The sequence below is a fragment of the Ranitomeya imitator genome, chromosome 5, assembly GCF_032444005.1.
Source record: "Ranitomeya imitator isolate aRanImi1 chromosome 5, aRanImi1.pri, whole genome shotgun sequence".
NCBI lineage: Eukaryota > Metazoa > Chordata > Amphibia > Anura > Dendrobatidae > Ranitomeya > Ranitomeya imitator.
Genome location: NC_091286.1, coordinates 504,106,796 through 504,127,614, shown reverse-complemented (window position 1 = coordinate 504,127,614; position 20,819 = coordinate 504,106,796). Strand labels below are relative to the sequence as shown.

The 20,819-nt window shown below is 39.6% G+C and overlaps 1 protein-coding gene and 2 long non-coding RNA genes across 3 annotated transcripts in view; 1 reads left to right on the top strand and 2 right to left on the bottom strand.

Moving 5' to 3' along the window:
- Window positions 1-5,332: 5,332 nt before the first annotated feature.
- On the bottom strand, window positions 5,333-6,277 carry LOC138680845 (uncharacterized). Its single transcript, XR_011321807.1, has 4 exons — window positions 6,121-6,277; window positions 5,979-6,043; window positions 5,802-5,876; window positions 5,333-5,455 (listed from the first exon to the last, which is right to left on the bottom strand). It is a non-coding gene; the product is annotated as an uncharacterized lncRNA (long non-coding RNA).
- A 2,161-nt stretch (window positions 6,278-8,438) lies between these two features.
- Window positions 8,439-9,384, top strand: LOC138680844 (uncharacterized). Its single transcript, XR_011321806.1, has 4 exons — window positions 8,439-8,595; window positions 8,673-8,737; window positions 8,841-8,915; window positions 9,262-9,384. It is a non-coding gene; the product is annotated as an uncharacterized lncRNA (long non-coding RNA).
- Window positions 9,385-10,790: 1,406 nt separating this feature from the next.
- Window positions 10,791-20,819, bottom strand: part of PLCH1 (phospholipase C eta 1) — a 451,824-nt gene continuing 441,795 nt past the window's right edge. Inside the window, exons 21-25 of the mRNA XM_069727462.1 lie at window positions 18,122-18,268; window positions 17,101-17,180; window positions 16,574-16,633; window positions 15,871-16,222; window positions 10,791-13,094 (exon numbers count right to left, since the gene is read on the bottom strand). Coding sequence (XP_069583563.1) covers window positions 11,125-13,094; window positions 15,871-16,222; window positions 16,574-16,633; window positions 17,101-17,180; window positions 18,122-18,268 — 2,609 coding nt within the window. The 3' untranslated portion in view covers window positions 10,791-11,124. The remainder of the gene's footprint in view (window positions 13,095-15,870; window positions 16,223-16,573; window positions 16,634-17,100; window positions 17,181-18,121; window positions 18,269-20,819) is intronic.

Here is a 20,819-nt window from a genome sequence, read left to right as displayed (position 1 = left end):
CCACAGCGCTTGGAACCGCCAAGCGTGCAATGCTGCGGATTAGTTTCTAAATTTACACAGCCGATTAGACAGGGGTGGAAAGAGATGATTTGCATAGCTCCGCCTACTGCAAAGGATTCTGGGTAAACCTGCTATTCTTTGTATTATGCTGCTTGCAAGTACTTTCCGTTTCAGGAAAGCATCCACTATGTATTTCCTTTAAGTAGAGGGCTTTTCGGTCTCTTTCGTCCCGCTACATTTAGCCCAACTTGGGTCTCTCCCTAAGGTGGCTAGCATATATGTATTGGGTTGACATTATGATTCAAAAAGAGAAAACACAGTAGATTGACAATAAATTGCTTCACCCAACCACTAACCATGAGTGAAGAAAAAGTGTTGGTGTTATCATTCATATTCTCTGAAAAAAGGTGAAGAAAGCAAAAAATTCTGCTGGGGTATGTAAACTTTTGAGCACAATTGTATCAGCGTAGCTCTTCTGTGCATGTATTTGAATTTTACAATTTAATTTGGCGCAGACACAACGTCTCAAAACATCCCACATTATTTGGCGACGACAATAGTGTATTATTGTCATTTGGCCATTGTGTGAATCCATTTATCTTGCTGAAATACACGTCCCTCTCCTTGTATTTAAAAGTTGTTTGATATACATTTCTGTGACTACTCCCATGTAAGATGACTTCACCTGTTCTACCGAATATTTTCTTTGAGAGATGAGGGGCCCAATTGAGAAATTTGCCATGAGAGCTCACGGAAAGATATATATCTTGGTACCAATTTAGCCAGTAGATAGAAACATATTTAGAATTGAGCCATTAAAAGGTATCAAACACTGAGGACTCTCAATTCTAAATATTTTTCTATCGGAGCTCATGATTTCTATGAATGCCTTTGCCAACAGCTATCTTTTGTGTATGGACATCTTTATTTTCAGGACTCATTTCTCAGCCAAAAATTTACAGGTTAATTTACAGTCATGCAGACAGATTTAGATAAAAGTTGAACAATTAAATAAACGTATAAACAAAACAAAAAAGATGCTGAAGCAAGAGCTTATAGATGTACAAATAGAAAGACCTTTTATCTAATGTAAATATATAAAAAATTACACATTGTGCTGCTTTCATGTCCTGAACCAAGTCACAGTATTTCCATAATCCACTGTGCATTAAAGCTGGAAGATACAGTGCAGCAAGTACGCTTTGATGTGACTACAAAAAAGCAACTGGAGCACGTTTAATCTGTGTAGAACTGCTGAAGCTTAAGTTATTGAAGCTAATGTCTGAAAGAATATAAACTTAGTTAAATATTTCCGCATGCATAAATCATGGCATTCATAATTTGAATGTAGAGCAGCGCTGACTTTACATGAAGACCGTACTGCTGATGGCTTCTTTATATCCAGCGGGTGAAATAAGTATTGAACACGTCACCAATTTTCTAAGTATAAATATTTCTAAAGATGCTATTGACATTAAATTCTCACCAGATGTCTATAAGAACCCATCCAATCCACACAGATAAAGAAATCAAACCATAGATGTTCATAAAGTAAGTTATGTATAATAATGTGAAATGACAGGGAAAAAGTATTGAACACGCCTACTGAAATTTAATTAATACTTCATACAAAAGCCTTTCTTGGTGATGACAGCTTCAAGACGCCTCCTGTATGGAGAAAGTAGTTGAATGCATTGTTCAGGTGTTATTTTGTCCTGTTCTTCCACACAAGCACTCTTCAAATCCTGAAGGTTCCATGGACTTCTTTTATGAACTTTGAGCTTTAGTTTCTTCCATAAACTTTCTATTGGATTCAGGTTGGCTGGGCCATTCTAGCAGCTTTACCTTCTTTCTCCGATATGAATTGAGAGGTTCCTTGGCTGTGTTTGGCATCATCTTCTTACTGAATTGACCCACCTTTGTTTCATCTTTATTATCTTGGTAGATGACAGCAGATTTTTATCAAGAATGTCTCGGTAAATTTGTCCATTCATCCTAACTTCAACTATATAAAGTTTGAAAGTGCGGTACATGCAGAAAAACAGCACCACACCATCATGTTCCCACCTCCAAACATCGGTCATGTATGGTGTTTTTGGGGTGAAATGCAGTACCTTTTGGCCTCCAAACATTGTGTGTCTTATGGCATCTAAAAAGTTAAACTTTGGTCTCATCTGACCAGACGATATTCTCCCAAAATTTCATTGTTTAAATGTTGTTTAGCAAACTTTTAACACACTAACTTTTTGTTCAGTAATGAAGTCTTGCATGGTGAGCATTACCATGTAGGTTGAGAGCTTTAATTTTTGTTCTCTTTGAAACAATTGTACCTACTGATTCCAGGTCTTTCTGTAGCTCTCCACAGGTGATCCTTAGATCCTGGATAACTGACAATGATCCTGACAATTATTTTCACTCTTATGACTGAAATCTTGCAGGGTGCACCTGGCCGTGGCAGTTTTTTGATGTAATTGCTTGCATCAAAAAATTTTAGGGGCTTTATAGCAAATAGGGTGAATACATATGCACATGGCAATTTTTAGTTATTTGATCCCACAAATTGAATTTATGCCTATATATGTCGTAATGCAACAAAATAGGTAAAAGGCCAAGATAGGTGAATACTTTTGCAAGCCACTGTAGCGGGGAATTCATCAATACTGTCTTTTTTTAATACCAGTCACAATGAAAAGTCTGTTACAGTAAAATGCATAAAATTCATAAATAGGTGCACATGTAGCATTTGAGCAACCTATGCGTCAAAGGTACAAAATGTATTCCAGTTATTGGCCGTATTACATTTTCTCTATAATATGATATATAATTACAGAGCATTTTTCAGGCCACACTAGGTCTCACTCTCCCATTAAGCTTTGATAACTTATAGGGAAAGTTGCAGAGCTAGGATAAAAATGGCAACTTTAATATGCCAATTTTATGGCACAAAACACCTTCATTTGTCGAAAATACTGTGCAAATTGGAGTAGATCTGAAGCCTCTGTCACTCCAGTTCTATTCTCCACTCAGTGCCGCCTCCTCCTACTTGACTATCGGCCTCTAGGCTATATTACTTCAGGCAAAGGAGCTGTCTATCAAGCAGGAGGAAGTGGCGCTGGGAATAAAGGTGGAGTGACAAAGGCATCAGATCTACAGCCTAAAGGTACCGTTACACTAAACGACTTACCAACGATCACGACCAGCGATACGACCTGGCCGTGATCGTTGGTAAGTCGTTGTGTGGTCGCTGGGGAGCTGTCACACAGACAGCTCTCTCCAGCAACCAACGATCCGGGGAACAACTTCAGCATCGTTGAAACTGTCTTCAACTATGCCGAAGTCCCCGGGTAACCATCAGGTTACTAAGTGCGCGCTTAGTAACCCGATATTTACCCTGGTTACCATTGTAAAAGTAAAAAAAAAAAAAACAGTACATACTCACATTCCGATGTCTCTAACGTCCCCCGCCGTCAGCTTCCCGCACTGACTGTGTCAGCGCCGGCCGTAAAGCAGAGCACAGCGGTGACGTCACCGCTGTGCTCTGCTTTTCCTTTACGGCCGGTGCTGAATCAGTGCAGGGAAGCTGACGGCGGGGGACGTGACAGACATCGGAATGTGAGTACGTAGTGTTTTTTTTTTTTTTTTTTAATTTTACAATGGTAACCAGGGTAAATATTGGGTCACGAAGCGTGGCCCTGCGCTTAGTAACCCGATATTTACCCTGGTTACAAGTGAACACATCGCTGGATTGGCATCACACACGCCGATCCAGCGATGACAGCGGGTGATCAGCGACCAAAAAAAGGTCCTGATCATTCCCCAACAACCAACGATCTCCCAGCAGGGGCCTGATCGTTGGTCGCTGTCACACATAACGAGATCGTTAGCGGGATCGTTGCTACGTCACAAAAAGCGTGATGTTGCAATGATATCGTTAACGATATCGTTATGTGTGAAGGTACCTTTATTTGAATGTCAATTCAAACAATGACTTGTCAGTAAAGCTATGTGCCCAAGTTGAGTTTTTGCTGCGTTTTTGTTGTCTCTTGTTCATCTTGATAAAGTTTAGGTGCCCAAAAAAAAGGCATGATTTAACTGCCTCAGGTTTTTGCACCAAAAACTGATAGTTGTTTTTTTTTACTACGCTTTTGCACTTACCCATTGTTTGTTAAGGATGAAAAATGCTGCAAATATGTTGAAAAAACGCCGACAGAAGTGACATGCTGAAGTTTTCAAAAACTAAGCAGATTTCCAAATCAATCAAGAAAGTAAAACCAATGTGTGTGCATGAGATTTCTGAAATCTTGTAGACTTTGCTGGTACTGTAAAACGCAACTTAAAATTTGCCTAAAAAAATGCAACAACAACAAAAAATGCTGCAAAAATGCAACATGGAAACATAGCCTAACATAGGAACGGACTGGCCATGTAAAGGTTTTGTTGCACTGGTCTTTCAAAGAGTGACATGCACACAAATATTTTGGGGTGACATCCTGCTGACAGATTCCGTTTAAATTAAACCACTCAATATTTATCGAATGGTAAATTTGGTGCAAATTGTGGCTGCATAACTTTTTAAGCATGTTTAGTAGACATCCCAAAGAAAAGAGAGCAAAATCAGTGTCAAAATGTCACACAGTAATGTTAAATTTTGCAGAATATGCAACATAAATGTATTTGACCTTTTTAAAAGAAAGTGATGACCTCTCTAGAACATGCACAATGATAGATGTCCCCCCTACATCACAATGTAACCTCAGCTTTTGGATGAGTACTCGCTTGCCTACTAGTTAGAAGTTTGGGCAATGATGTTTTTTTCTCTCTCTAGTTACATTAGAAGCTGCTGGTTTTTCCAGAGTGATACTTCAACCTTTTGAATGGGCACCATATAATTTCTCCTACATTTTCCCTGTAGCACGTATACTTGAGTGTTGGCAAGCATCAGCCCTATATACAAATTGTCATAGGTCATGCTTCTTTAAGAATAGGTTTTCCAGGTCAGACAATGACTAAAGGCCCCTTCACATTAAGCGACGCTGCAGCGATACCGACAACGATCCGGATCGCTGCAGCGTCGCTGTTTGGTCGCTGGAGAGCTGTCACACAGACCGCTCTCCAGCGACCAACGATGCCGGTAACCAGGGTAAACATCGGGTAACTAAGCGCAGGGCCGCGCTTAGTAACCCGATGTTTACCCTGGTTACCATCCTAAAAGTAAAAAAACAAACAGTACATACTTACCTAACGCTGTCTGTCCCCGGCGCTCTGCTTCTCTGCACTCCTACTGTACTGTCTGTGTGAGCACAGCAGCCGCACTCGATATTTTGTTTTTTCATATGCAAATAAAGTAATTTATTATTTTCACCACAGTGGTATTTGCGAAACTGGGGTCACCACAATCATATATCGAGGTACTAGGTAACGTTTCGGCCCCGTTGTGGGCCTTTGTCAAACCTCACTAGAAAACAATAAGAATTGCACAATGTTACAAATTTGAAAAAAAGGAATATGAAAAAAATAAAAATAAAAGAACAGGGACACAAAACACAACAAAACAGTGCTATACATAAGCAGCGACTAGTGGTAGTGTAAACCCAATACAGACACTATATGTACAAAATATACTATATGTACAAAATATACAAAGGGTATATATCAAGCCAATATCTGAAAAGGGAAATTATGCGTATATCTATATTCATAGAGCCAGCATGCAAGTTGGCGTGGTATCAACGAAAGGCATCCAGATTTACGCTTCTGAAAAATTACATACGAGCACTAATAAAAGAGGAAGGGCGACTAACCTTGTTGTAAAAAGAAAAAAGTGGAGGGTACCCCAAAGTAACGAAACAGGTAGTAAGGCAGGATCCAGGCGGAGACTGGAGGGGGGGGGGGGGGAAAGGAAAAGAAAGGTATACCATTAAGTAGGATAGGGATATATAGCACGAGAGTAAGGGGCGGGGGAACATGACATAACATACCGTATAATGCAAAAGCGGGAAAAAGAAGGTAGGTCAGGAAAGGGGAAACAAATTCCCAGTATGCGCTGTAAAAGATATAAAGAGCATGAGTCAGCTGTGGGGAAGACAGGGGGGACACAGCCTAGAAGGGAGCAGCGAATACCTGTGGATCCGGTGTGCTGCGTGCCTGCGGTGATGTGTGGAGCCGTGTAGAACCGTGGGGTAAATAAAGGGGCGGCACAGGAAGTGCAAGGCTGGAGCGAGGGCTGGAGCGCAGGGCCAGACAGATAGGGAGGAGTACGGCAGCGCAGGAAAGGTTAGGATATGGGGCCGGCGTAAAGAGCGCGACTGCGCACTAGGCAGGATGTAGAGCCGAGGGCTGGAACACAAATATAGCGCGGGGAGGATGGGGCACGCTAGGAAAGGAGCATACGGCGGCGGCGCATGCGCACTTGAGAGAGTCGGGGAGCAACGGCGGCGCGCTGAAGGAAAAAAGACTAGCGCCTGCGCACTAGAGGGTCGGTAGTGGCGGTGCATTGCCAAACCTGGTATCCATATTAAAGGAGGGGAGCAAGCGTCGTAAGAGTGAAGGGAGCATCAGCGCAGAAGTAAAGCGCTGGGAGACAATAGATGGGCTGGCACCGGTATAGTATGGGAATGAAAGAAAGCCTGGGAGAAAAGGAAATGTGTCAGAGTGTGAAATGATGGGCTATGGGGAATATGACCGAAGTGGTGGAAGGAAAAATAAGGGGGAAAAAAGGAAATAAAAATAAAAATAAAAATGAGGACAGAAGGAAGAGAAGGAGAAAAAGGGGGTGAGATCATGGGATGAGTATGATGGATAAACTGAAAAATGAAATAAATAAAAATAAAAATAAATAAGGAAAAAAATGAAAGTAAAAATAAAATAAAATGAAATGAAAGTAAAAATAAAAATAAAATGGGATAAGAATAAAAATAGGGTGTCGACCCAAAGTAGCAAAAGAGAAAAAAATGAAAGTAGAACGAAAAATAAAACGAAAAATAAAATAAATAAAATGAAAATGAAAATAAAGATAAAAATAATAATAAAAATAATAATAATAATAATGAAAAATGAAAAAATAAAGTGAAAATGAAAAAAGATTGAAAAAATAATAATATATAATAAAAATATAAAAAAAAAAAAAAAAAAAAAAAAAAAAAAAATTATAAAAATTAAAAAATAAAAATGAAATGACCAAAATTGGGCAATAGGTACTTACCCCAGAAGGATGTGATAAATAGTGAGGGTCAGATGGCCTGAAAGTATTAAGAAAAGATTAGTATGTGGAAGGATAACAACAACGGTAGGTCAGCCCTACCCGCTAAGGACATGCAAGAATAAGCTAGTATAATGGAGTACAAATACTGAATATAGTGAAGTCTTCACTATATTCAGTATTTGTACTCCATTATACTAGCTTATTCTTGCATGTCCTTAGCGGGTAGGGCTGACCTACCGTTGTTGTTATCCTTCCACATACTAATCTTTTCTTAATACTTTCAGGCCATCTGACCCTCACTATTTATCACATCCTTCTGGGGTAAGTACCTATTGCCCAATTTTGGTCATTTCATTTTTATTTTTTAATTTTTATAATTTTTTTTTTTTTTTTTTTATATTTTTATTTTTATTTTTATTATATATTATTATTTTTTCAATCTTTTTTCATTTTCACTTTATTTTTTCATTTTTCATTATTATTATTTTTATTATTATTTTTATCTTTATTTTCATTTTCATTTTATTTGTTTATTTTATTTTTCGTTTTATTTTTCGTTCTACTTTCATTTTTTTCTCTTTTGCTACTTTGGGTCGACACCCTATTTTTATTCTTATCCCATTTTATTTTTATTTTTACTTTCATTTCATTTTATTTTTACTTTCATTTTTTTCCTTATTTATTTTTATTTTTATTTATTTCATTTTTCAGTTTATCCATCATACTCATCCCATGATCTCACCCCCTTTTTCTCCTTCTCTTCCTTCTGTCCTCATTTTTATTTTTATTTTTATTTCCTTTTTTCCCCCTTATTTTTCCTTCCACCACTTCGGTCATATTCCCCATAGCCCATCATTTCACACTCTGACACATTTCCTTTTCTCCCAGGCTTTCTTTCATTCCCATACTATACCGGTGCCAGCCCATCTATTGTCTCCCAGCGCTTTACTTCTGCGCTGATGCTCCCTTCACTCTTACGACGCTTGCTCCCCTCCTTTAATATGGATACCAGGTTTGGCAATGCACCGCCACTACCGACCCTCTAGTGCGCAGGCGCTAGTCTTTTTTCCTTCAGCGCGCCGCCGTTGCTCCCCGACTCTCTCAAGTGCGCATGCGCCGCCGCCGTATGCTCCTTTCCTAGCGTGCCCCATCCTCCCCGCGCTATATTTGTGTTCCAGCCCTCGGCTCTACATCCTGCCTAGTGCGCAGTCGCGCTCTTTACGCCGGCCCCATATCCTAACCTTTCCTGCGCTGCCGTACTCCTCCCTATCTGTCTGGCCCTGCGCTCCAGCCCTCGCTCCAGCCTTGCACTTCCTGTGCCGCCCCTTTATTTACCCCACGGTTCTACACGGCTCCACACATCACCGCAGGCACGCAGCACACCGGATCCACAGGTATTCGCTGCTCCCTTCTAGGCTGTGTCCCCCCTGTCTTCCCCACAGCTGACTCATGCTCTTTATATCTTTTACAGCGCATACTGGGAATTTGTTTCCCCTTTCCTGACCTACCTTCTTTTTCCCGCTTTTGCATTATACGGTATGTTATGTCATGTTCCCCCGCCCCTTACTCTCGTGCTATATATCCCTATCCTACTTAATGGTATACCTTTCTTTTCCTTCCCCCCCCCCCCCCCCTCCAGTCTCCGCCTGGATCCTGCCTTACTACCTGTTTCGTTACTTTGGGGTACCCTCCACTTTTTTCTTTTTACAACAAGGTTAGTCGCCCTTCCTCTTTTATTAGTGCTCGTATGTAATTTTTCAGAAGCGTAAATCTGGATGCCTTTCGTTGATACCACGCCAACTTGCATGCTGGCTCTATGAATATAGATATACGCATAATTTCCCTTTTCAGATATTGGCTTGATATATACCCTTTGTATATTTTGTACATATAGTATATTTTGTACATGTAGTGTCTGTATTGGGTTTACACTACCACTAGTCGCTGCTTATGTATAGCACTGTTTTGTTGTGTTTTGTGTCCCTGTTCTTTTATTTTTATTTTTTTCATAATCCTTTTTTTCAAATTTGTAACATTGTGCAATTCTTATTGTTTTCTAGTGAGGTTTGACAAAGGCCCACAACGGGGCCGAAACGTTACCTAGTACCTCGATATATGATTGTGGTGACCCCAGTTTCGCAAATACCACTGTGGTGAAAATAATAAATTACTTTATTTGCATATGAAAAAACAAAATATCGAGTGCGGCTGTTGTTTATTTATTTATGAAGTTACCGTGGTTCAGCCTGCACCAATCCACACCGATCAGAGTGCACGCCTTTGCTATCTCTATTCTGTGTGAGCACAGCGGCCGGAAAGCAGAGCGGTGACGTCACCGCTCTGCTTTCCGGCTGACCGACGCTCACAGCCAGTGCAGGAGGAGTGCAGAGCACAGCGCCGGGGGACAGACAGCGTTAGGTAAGTATGTAGTGTTTGTTTTTTTACTTTTAGGATGGTAACCAGGGTAAACATAGGGTTACTAAGCGCGGCCCTGCGCTTAGTTACCCGATGTTTACCCTGGTTACCAGTGAAGACATCGCTGGATTGGTGTCACACACGCCGATCCAGCGATGTCCGCGGGAGATCCAGCGACGAAATAAAGTTCTGGACTTTGTTCAGCGACCAACGATCTCCCAGCAGGGGCCTGATCATTGGTCGCTGTCACACATAACGATTTCATTAACGATATCGTTGCTACGTCACAAAATGCAACAATATCGTTAACAATATCGTTATGTGTGAAGGTACCTTTATACCGGAGGTAGCACAATTTCATTTGTCTGATAAAATCTGATAATCTCGCAGTTCTTGATTACTTCAATTTTAACAATGAACCATTATTGAATAAAAAGTCCCCAAGGATAATGAGGAGAGGAGAAAACATGAAAAAGAAACCAGCAGGGGCCACACAGAATACATAGCAACCAATACATTAGTGTGCATCCAGCAGCTTCAGATACTTCATCTCCTTATCTGCTTTGAGACAACACTGCCTTCTTATGGACTTTACAATGAATAATGGTTAGTCACTTAAAATTATATGTATTTTGCCCAGAACAGTGACATTTTAGTATTAGTTTACTGAGAATTTTATCGACCACAATATGGATTCAATGATTTGTTATACTAGCTCACAAAAATCTTTCATATGGTTAAACAACACTTTTTGACAATGAATATATATTTTTTCACTCTACACGGTTAATAGTATTTTCTAGTCTAAAAATAAAAAAAAGTCTGCAGACTGCGGACTTGTGACTGTGTGATGAACACCAGGTCAGGATTACCCTGTATTCCCCAAGTGAGTGGGTGATTATGTGCCAACTTGGCGCTTTCGGCTTCTTGTAATAGAAGAGAATTGAGAGGTCCTGGATGAGACTAGTCAGCACTTGACCACTAGTACGCTAATTGTACACATATGGTCACATGACTACCTACTCACAAGGAAAATACAGGCAAATTGGCGACAGTGTACGCATCACACACTGTCAAGATTCACCAGACTGCAGTCATATTGCGTAACTTCAGACTTTAACACTTAGGTCAAGAAAACAAGTTACAAGTTAAAAAGTAAATAAATTAACAAAAGTAGGGAAATCCAGATTTTATTGCAATAGCTTTTGCTGATTTGTGCAGATTGACAGCATTGCTTCTTATGAATATAATGTACATGCATGTTACATTGAATCTTGGTGATTGCATGCACGTACTTCCCTGTTAATACCCGACGTAAACTTAAAAATGTAAAATTATAAATGCAAAAAGTCCAATATTTACAGACTCTGATGGGAAGAGCAAAAAACTAAAGGAAGACTAATCATGATAACCATATATCTATATCATTTGGAAATGAATTTCTAATAAAATGCTCTGATAAAATCAAACATCTTGTAAACAACATTGAATTAAGACCTGTATACAATTTACAATCTTAGTAGGAAATAGACTTCTGGTTCTTCAGTATTGCATGACTCAGTATGATATGTGAAACGATCTATGCAAAACTGGTCGTTATGTCTATAGGTCTGGGAAGAACATGCACCCTCTGGTATACCCCTGCCTTCCAAGCCCTCTCTGATGAAGTTACTTGAGTATCCTGCAATGTAAGAACCAGTGGAATGTCTGTTTACAGGTGGACAAGCCGCGGGTGGCTTGTTTCTTAGGACTACACCACCTGGAAATGGACTGTTTTGTTTTAGTTTATTGGCCTCCTGCTTTTCCTTGGCTCGGTTAGCGATGTTTCTCACTCTACTTTGACTTCTAGAAGACAATTTCCGTGTTAGCGGTCTTGGTTTTTCCAATTCATCCTCCTCGTAAAGTGATGGATTACTACAATCTTCTTGATCGTAAGACACCAGTTTGCGTAACTGCTCAGTTAATGTATCTGTAGACTGATGTTTAGATTTTACAAAAGCTGGCGAGTCCTCTGAATTGCCAGACAAAAGAAAGCCCCTATTTATCCGTTTGTATTTGCTGTCAAAATTACAAGATATGTCTTCTGAAGTTAGGTCTCCAAGGCTTTTTGACTTGCATGAACTAGGTTGATTGGTTCCTTGAGTTGGACACATATTTGAACCTGCTTGTTTTGGAATGTGAGGAGTGTGCAATTTGCCTCTGTGGGCAATATATATTGTGTCCTTAAGTGCATTGGAATTTTTCTGGTCTCTCCTTTGGTATCTATGAGGGATTCCTAATGAACTAGAGACCTCCCCTTGTTCAACATTGGTATGTAGCATAGCATTTTGATATAATTTATCTGAAGTGATAAAGTTGTTGAAATTGTTCTGGTAGGGTAGATGTGATGACCTATGTCTAATGTTTTGTGAATGAAAGGTTTGAGAAACATCTTGCAGACCCTGAGATGCTTTCTGAAATTCAACAGGACCACCAGTAGAAAATTTGTTAGAAGGCCCTGAAGGTAGCATATTGGTCAGGCAGTTTATATGATCGGTACTTGATGAGCTCAACAGATTTTCCATGCTGGCTGGACGGATATTTGTGGGTTTTGGTTTTATTTCAGGATAAACAAGCTTTGCAGGCTTTGGCTTTGTTTCAGGACGTGCTGGCTTGCATGTTGAAATTCTGGATTCATCAACTAATCTGTCATTTATCTTGACAGTATTGGCATCCATCAGTGTGCTTCCACTCAGGTTTTCCTCCTGTATAATTGTGTACATTGAATATTCTGTTGTTCCTGGGCTAGAAAAAATTGTGGTATTATTTGCTGAGTTTATTAGTTGATCTACGTGCTTTGGCACTGAAGAGTGTTTTCTTGGTGTTGAAATAGCAGGTGTGAATATTTCAGAATATCCAGAAATCTTTGTGTGACTATTTAAGCCATTTAAACTTGACACACAAGTCAAGCTAGTTTGCTCATCGGTGAATTCAAACCGCCTAATCAATGCCGATATCGAGCTGCCAAGGTCACTATCATTTAGAGAGGGAACCTCATTTATCATTTCAGATATGTCATTTTCCAAAATAACTGCAGTAGACTGTAAATTGTTTGCTTCTGTGCACACAGTAGTTGAGAACTCCGTGATGGACATCAAATCATTAACATTGAATCTCTCTTGGGATGCTGCCGATATTGGCTGGCAAAATGAATTTAGTGATGTTTCTGGTTTGTAGTCTTCAATATTTATACTTTTCTGTTTCATTTCTTCTTTTTCATCCCCAGATTCACTTGTAAATGTGTCATTAAACTCTTTAATATCATCATCGCATCTTTTACCGTAGTCTAAGTGTAAACTTCGCCATTTCTTATGTACAACACGTCCATTGGCTGTGGCAGCAGCCAGGCATGGATGTTTGGGAAGACATGCAGGATTCTGGGTATTTTCAAGCATTCGTTCTTTCGTAACTGGTCTGTTTTTCTTACTTTTCTCATTACCTGTGGGTGTAAAAGGAAAAGAAAAGAATGTAATACACGCTTCATATATAGTAAGTTGGCATTCATCATAGAAGACAGATGTATGGGTTCTGTAACATGGTAAAATGCTGTGCGACATACAGTCAATATGGATCCAAGCTTAGTGCAGACTTCGTGTATGAAATGAAAAGACATGATTACACCATTTTGTGACCACTTGACATTGTCCATTGAATGGATTACATCCAGGCTGAGATGTAGCCATTTCTGGAAATGATGGTAATGAAATACCACACTAAATACATTATTACCTTTAGTAGTTTCCTAATTAGATTTGTACTAGAAAACATAAAACAATTCTGTTAAAATGTGTTTAAGCTTAATACAGTATGAATGCTATCAGGACTTACAACTAATTGCAGTTTTTCTTCCCAAACATTACTGTCTATTAGCTACAGTGGGAAATAAGAGCTTGAGTCCTCTCCATGATTTGTGCAGTGCAGTCCAAAATATTAAAGAGATTATGTCCCCTTTCTAAGAGATTGCCATGTTTGTCAGTTCTTCCCCTGTTAGGTTCAATCAGTGAGGGAGGGTGTGAGTAGCTCATTACTCATGAATAGTATAACTCTGTACACAATTCCCCCGCAGCTAATATAGAGTGATTTTCTGAAGAGTACAGCAAAAAAAAAAAGAATAAGTGACTGTGATGACACAGCAATTAATCTTAATTCTGCCAGACGCATATTTGCAGTAGGTCAAGAAACTATTGTTCATATTGTCTGAACATTGACCCTTGAATTGATGTTTGTGAATTGTTGAATGGCTGCTGTTTATTATATCTGCTCTTACGGGTGATTGTGAGGCTATCTTTGGGATGCAGGGTCATTGAACAATTGATGTTTGCTAATATGTTGATTAACCATTGTAAAAGTCTATGTAGCTTGTTGTGAAGGACAAACTATGCAGATTGATTAACTACTCAAACAATGAAAGTTGACCTCCTGCCACCTTCCCCCAATTCTATGGAAAAACACCGTCATAAGAGCTGCGAACTATAAAACGGGGATCTGCCTCTGTTTCCAAAAAGACGCTACAGAACCACAGCCAAGGCCCCATGGCTCCATCAATGGGAACAAAGATTTGACATTCTACAGGATGCCCAGATTAAGGGACCACAGTTCTAGCTGGAAGAATACAGATCTGCTTCAATGACAATAATTGAACACATGGAGACAATTGGGTAAGCCAGTTTGAGACCATCCAGTCACTTGGTTCCATGGAGATGTTCAAAGAAGCTACTTTGGGACCTTCCGGTCAACCAGCCACGTGCCTCAATGGACTGTCAGCTTCCTAAGCTTGTCGTTACCACCTCTCTTTGGGTGCCCGCCAAAAGCAGGGTGCCACTGGCGGAAGTAGTCTGCCCTGAAAGCCTCTAACCCCGGCGAGTCACCGGAAGGCTGAGACTTTACAATTTTGCATCTTGGGCATTTTGCTGGGACTGTTCTATATGGAATTGTCTGTTGGTGGTTCAATAATGTACTGTCACACTGTTTTTATCCTCAACCTATGTTGTCTGTGTAGTATTATGCCCATGGAGAAAGAGTGTGGGCATTCAGTGGGATGAGCCCTGATCTATGCGGTGTTTCTAAAGACAGCCGGGTCTGCTTACAAGAGCACCCACTGACCCTCGTGTCTCCACTGTGACCTAATCGAATCAGTGTAAAAGCCACTGTATTATGCTGCCTTTAGACTTGGCAAAAAATTTCCTTTACCCTTTATTTTCTCTGTCATTATATTATATAAAGCAGAAAATACGTGACTAGATTTACAACTATCTAATTCAAATTGTTTATACACTTGATATAAAAGTAACAACAGTATGCTAAAATGGTTATTCCAAGATAGTAGGTCATCTCATTTCAATTGGGTAGGGCATAACTTACAGATCACCGGGAGTCCAACCACTGTAATGCCATGAATAAGGCTATGGATCCTGGGAACCAGGCTCTGAAGATTATTGCCTTGAATGGAGCAAAGGTGAACAAGCTTGGCTTCTGCTTCATTCACAGTCTATGGGACTGCTGGAGAAAGCTATGTACAACTCTATTCCCAGTAGTCACATTAAAAATGAATGGAGTGGAGGCCAAGCATGCAAATCTCTGCTCCATTCAAGACAGGGCTCTGCATAACCGGATTCCTGGGCTCTGGAGGTTTGATGACCAGCATTCAATAAATTATTCCCTATCCTGATCTCTAGTCATGTATCTATATACTGTATTAAAAGCAGAGTGATTTTTTGGTGTTCATTCTAGCACCCAGCACCAGGGACACATGCCCACTTGCCCCTTTCTACGCAAGCCTTTGATGAGTAATTCTTTCATAGAAAACAAAGAATTTTGTATTATCCAAAATACTAAATATTACAATTTAAAACAAGACCATTCTGACTCAGTCACACAGTGGTACATATCCATTTAAACGATCCTGTTGCCCATGCATATTCAATCATACAAACATATTTAGGCAGGGAACCCAATAAATAAAATGTCACAATTTGGTTAAAGGTCGGAAGTTGACACTCTCCCCTGAAGAGTTTGAATAAGGCTCTACATTTGAAAACTACCCTTCTTGAAAACTACCCTTCTTTAACCAAAGTTACAAAAACAGTAAAAAAAAGAAAAGAATTTTATATTTGTATATATTGCCTGCACATGGTTCATACCATCGTCCACACTTCATACTAAATAAAAGGGAAGAAACATTACTCATTAATTTAGTATGTTTAAGAAACTATTACCTATGTCATTTAATTTGGCATCTTTAGAAGACTCTGATGTTGAAGGTTCAAAGGCCCCAAGAAAAAACTTGTCCACTGGCATTGAAACAGGTCTGGCCTGTAGACTTCTGGAAGTTCTCCTCATTACAACATCCTTCTCTTTAGCACCAGACACCTCACATGGAAAGTCTTTGCTGTCTGTTGACTCTTGAAAGACCATCTTCGTCTTCTTTCTACCTTTGGCAGGTGCACTGGCAGTGCGCCTCAAAATTCGTTCTCCGATTGATCGCTTCCGTATATGACCATTGCTCTCCACTGAGCCACGCTTTGTGCTTCTATTGAAAAACCCTTTAAGCCCAATAAATTGTCTGTTCTAAAAATATATAAAAAAGAGAAACTCATTATAGATATCTTAAAACTGAACTAATACAGGAATAAGGATGACCACCACAGATGGAATTATCCGCTAATTACAAGCCTGACAAACACATGCATGTATGACCAGTAATGCACCATGAGCAGTGAAACCATCTTTGCATGAATTTTCTAAGTAGTAATCACACAGATGTACAAAACGGATGAATTCTATGCATACGATAAGTAAAGTATGCATAATGCTGTCACAAGCACACTTGGTCCATGCTGGAATGGGGAATGATGCTTAACCATACGTTACTTTGCCATGCGACAGGTAACTGGCACTATGTACTTATCGTGGGTCTACCTTTGTGGCTCCTAGAAAATGCAATATAGTATAACTGGGGTTGAGTATTAGAGGACTCCACTGAAATGGAAAGAAAAAAAAATTGGAGCCGCTGTAATAAACGGTATGTGAGCAGGCGTATAATTTATGCATCAATGAAAGGAAATCCATAGCTGAACAGATTTAAAATTTAACCGGAAAAAAAAAATTACATTACATCTCAGCTGGGTGGTTACATTCATTACTGAAGGACGGCTAATAACATGGAAAACACTAATATTAAAATTCTAACCACCAGTTAATGAACAAAATATCTGTGCAGTGTGCGGTAAAGCCAGCTGGCATCTCGATATGAAAAGCCTTTCATTAGCTGGAGTGAAATGCGATCCCACTCAGACTTGTTAAAGTGGACTTTCCACATGACTGTCCTGGAAAACTTTATAATTGCAGTCTATCAAGCCTGCTGAACTAAAGAGATTTACGCAGAATGCGAGACTTCACTGACCCGGCACAGCCTAGAAGAGCATATTGGAATTAAAACGGCTTACCTTCCCATAGATCTCATTTATTGTGACATGGACAAATATGGAGGCTTCTGTGAGTCCTTCTAGATAAACATGTCGGTATCCTGGCAGAAGAGTCCAAGAAAAATAACAATGTCACCCAATGGACAATGCAACAATTGTCACAATGACAATCCACAGGATTGGCAGCTGACCTCTTATGAATGTCAGTATGGCATTTTCTCATTATCCACAAATAACATTTCATTGGTTTGATCTGGTATATTTTTACATTTGGGTACAGTTGAAATATATACATGTCAGTCCAATTAAAGAGGTTCTACAGGACCAAAATATGGATGACCTATACTAAGATCATCTAGTATTGCTGAGAAGTGTCAGGCTATCATTAAAGGCAACTTGTCACCAGGTTTTCCCCAGATAAAGTAGGGCTAGCACATCTAAGCCCTCATATGCAGCCTTCAAGAATGCTGTATACAAGTCCTCATGTGCTCTGTATAACACAAAAAATAGCTTTAATTATACCCACCTACGGCACGGTCAGGTCTAATAAGTGCCTATGGTCTTGTGCCTCCTTTCTTCTTGTGATCGCCATCCTGCTTCATGTGTATTACACATCCTATGTCATCCACACAGTGTCCTCCATCCCGTTCCTGTGCAGGCATACGTCTTACTGCCCTGCAAAGCACAGTACTATAGTGCGTATGTGCGGGGAAAGAGGCAAAGAGTGCCGCCGCATGCTCACTGCAATACTTTGCTTTACCCTCAGCATGTCATCTACACAAAGCAGAAAAGGGGATGGTGATCGCAAGAAGAAAGGAGGTGCCAGATCAAGACCAGAGACGTCCATTGGACAGTAGGTGAGTATAATAAAAGCTATTTTTGTGTTATGAAGAGCGCACTGGGGAATTAGATACAACATTCTAGAACACTGTACATGAGGGCGTACACAGAATGTTATGCGTGAACCTATAATCCAGAAGAATAGAGAATACTTATATAAAAAAAAAAGTTTCAACACTGAATAATCGATCGTTGACCATACCGGGCATTAAACTGCTGAAGGCCACAGTCCTCTGTCCAACAAAATCCCGTCCAATTGGATCATGATCCCACACTAAAAACCTGACCAGGGCTATTTCGGGCATGTGGACAGTAAAAGTGAGGGTCTCCTCCCAGACCGGATTGAAACCTGAAATATAAAACATAAATAATACTTACAGAGATAGATAGCAATAAGAAAGTTAATAAACACTTACAACATGTACAACGCCAGTGTCACTTTATGTGGTAGCTCTGGAGCGCTTCAACGGATCACAGTGATTCTGAGAATGTATTTAACGACATACTGTACTTCATAATAGTGATAAAATATGTTCGATATAACCTGCGTTTATTTGTGAAAATATCAGACATTTGGTGAAAATTTTGTAATTTTAGCAATTTTCAAAATTTCAATTTTTATATCTTTAAACCAGTTAGTCATGCTGTCCAAAATAATGTATAAATAACATTTCCCATTTGTCTACTTTATAACTGCATCACTTTTTAAACATAATTTTTTGTTAGGGAGTTAGAAGGGTTAAAAGTTGATCATCAATTTCTAATTTTTCCAACAAAAATTTACATTTACGTTTTATTCCACTTTTTGTTCGACGGTATGATGATAAAGCATTGTTTTTTGCCTTTTTTAATTTTTTTATGGTGTTCATTAAAGGGGTTAACTAGTGGTACAGTTATATAGGTCAGATTGATTCGGAAGCGATGATACCAAATATATGTACTTTTATTATTTTTGTTTCATACAAATATTTACATACAATATTTTTTTTTTTTAATTATTATTTTTGATAGATTTTTAATATTTTTACAATAAATAACTTTTTTTTTTACCTTTTTATATGGTCCCAATATGGGACCATCATTTTTTGCAGGCTGGTCACTTATACAGCATGGGAATGCAGCAGCATTCCCATGCTGTAGAAACTGTCAGCTCTGCAGTGACAGAGAAAGTTGTAGATCATGAACCGCACATGACCAAGCAACTTTCCTAGCTCGGGTGACCTGGATGTCGTCATGATGACATCGGGTCACCACGACAACGATTGGGACCCTGCATCACGCAGCGGGGTCTCTGATCCAAAGGCAGAGTTGCTGTTATTCCTCTGCCAGCTCCCAGAATGCTTTCGATCGTCTCATTTAGGGGCTTAAAGTGCTGGGAGTGGGGTGTGACTGCTCCTGGCACTTAGTGCTGGGTGACAGCTGCCAGAATCAGCAGACACCCGGCGGCACCCAGGCACAGACTGTGTGCAAGCGATCGCCATGCAGTAATAATATGTCCCTGGTCAGATAGGCCTAGGGTACAGCGATGTATTACTTCAACACATGTCAGAAAGGGGTTAATGATACATGACAATATTAACAATAGGCAGAGGAAAGGACCTGGCAGGGAGAAAGCACAGATTAATTTTACCATATAAAGATTTTTTATTGTAATGGGTAAATCAACAGAATCTGAGACTAGAATTATTCAGCTTCTGTCAGGTTTTGGAAGAAGAATTGGCTCAATAATACCAGAGTGACATGGTCAAAAGTACAACAAACATATTACTGATGTGAATATATAGACATCTTTTACTAATCTCATTGTGATAGGTTCTGCACGCTGCCAAGATGCTATCCCCTTGTATCTCCTGTCAGTGGAACATGTAGTGGCAACCAAAAGTTTTGCTTTTTTCTTTTTTAAAGTGTGATTACTTTGTTTAGTTGTTGTGATGCCATTTTCCTTATGATGAATTGAAAGTGAATGAAGTTGTCATCATGCAAGACATTAATTTTCACTAAAATGCTTTAGAATACAGGTATGGTTATTTAATTAAAGAAAATGGACTGCCAAAAGTTTTGCATATACTATTTATTCATCACAATATAGAGAGTAACTGATAGTTTCCAATGCCATAACTTAGCATTTTATAGCATAACCTCTTGCTTTAATTTCTGCTCCACACCGAAGGGGCATTGAAGCCACTAGGGGTTTTCAAGACATCCTGAGCGATCATGCTCCATTCCATTTGCAAATCTGCGAACAATTCATCTTCATTGGTGGGTATGGGCCCCAACCCGTTGCCCTAACTCATCCCAAAGGAGCTGTATAGGGTGTAAATAATGAGATTGGCTTGGCCATTGCAACAGGTGAACATTTTTCTTTGCTAACCAATTTTTGACTAAATTGGATGTGTGCTTAGGATCATTATCTTGCTGGAATTTCCAGCCCCTGCCTACTTTGGTTTTACCATGTGGCAGCATTACATTCTCCAGTATAACGTTGTACATGGTAGCATTCATATTTCCATCAATTCTATGCACAGGGCCAATGGCAGATGCAGAAGCACCAAACTGTGACATTGCACCACGTGTCACAGTAGCTGTTTGGTACCTTACATCATTACGTCTTCCAGGTGGTATATATAGTGCTTGCCATCACTACCAAACAGATTGAACTTGGATTCATCCGACCACAACACCTTTGACCATGACCAATCTATCTCTTTCAGTTGGCTGTGTTTTTTGGCAAACTCAAGTCCGACCTTCTGGTTCTTTGCAGAGATGAAAGGCTTCTTGACTGGAATTCGCGCATTCAACCTTACTGCTCTTAGTCGTAGCAGCACACTTTGGCGACTCACTTTGACACCATATTCTTCATTCATTTCACGTGAAATCTGTACAGCACTTTTATGGACATC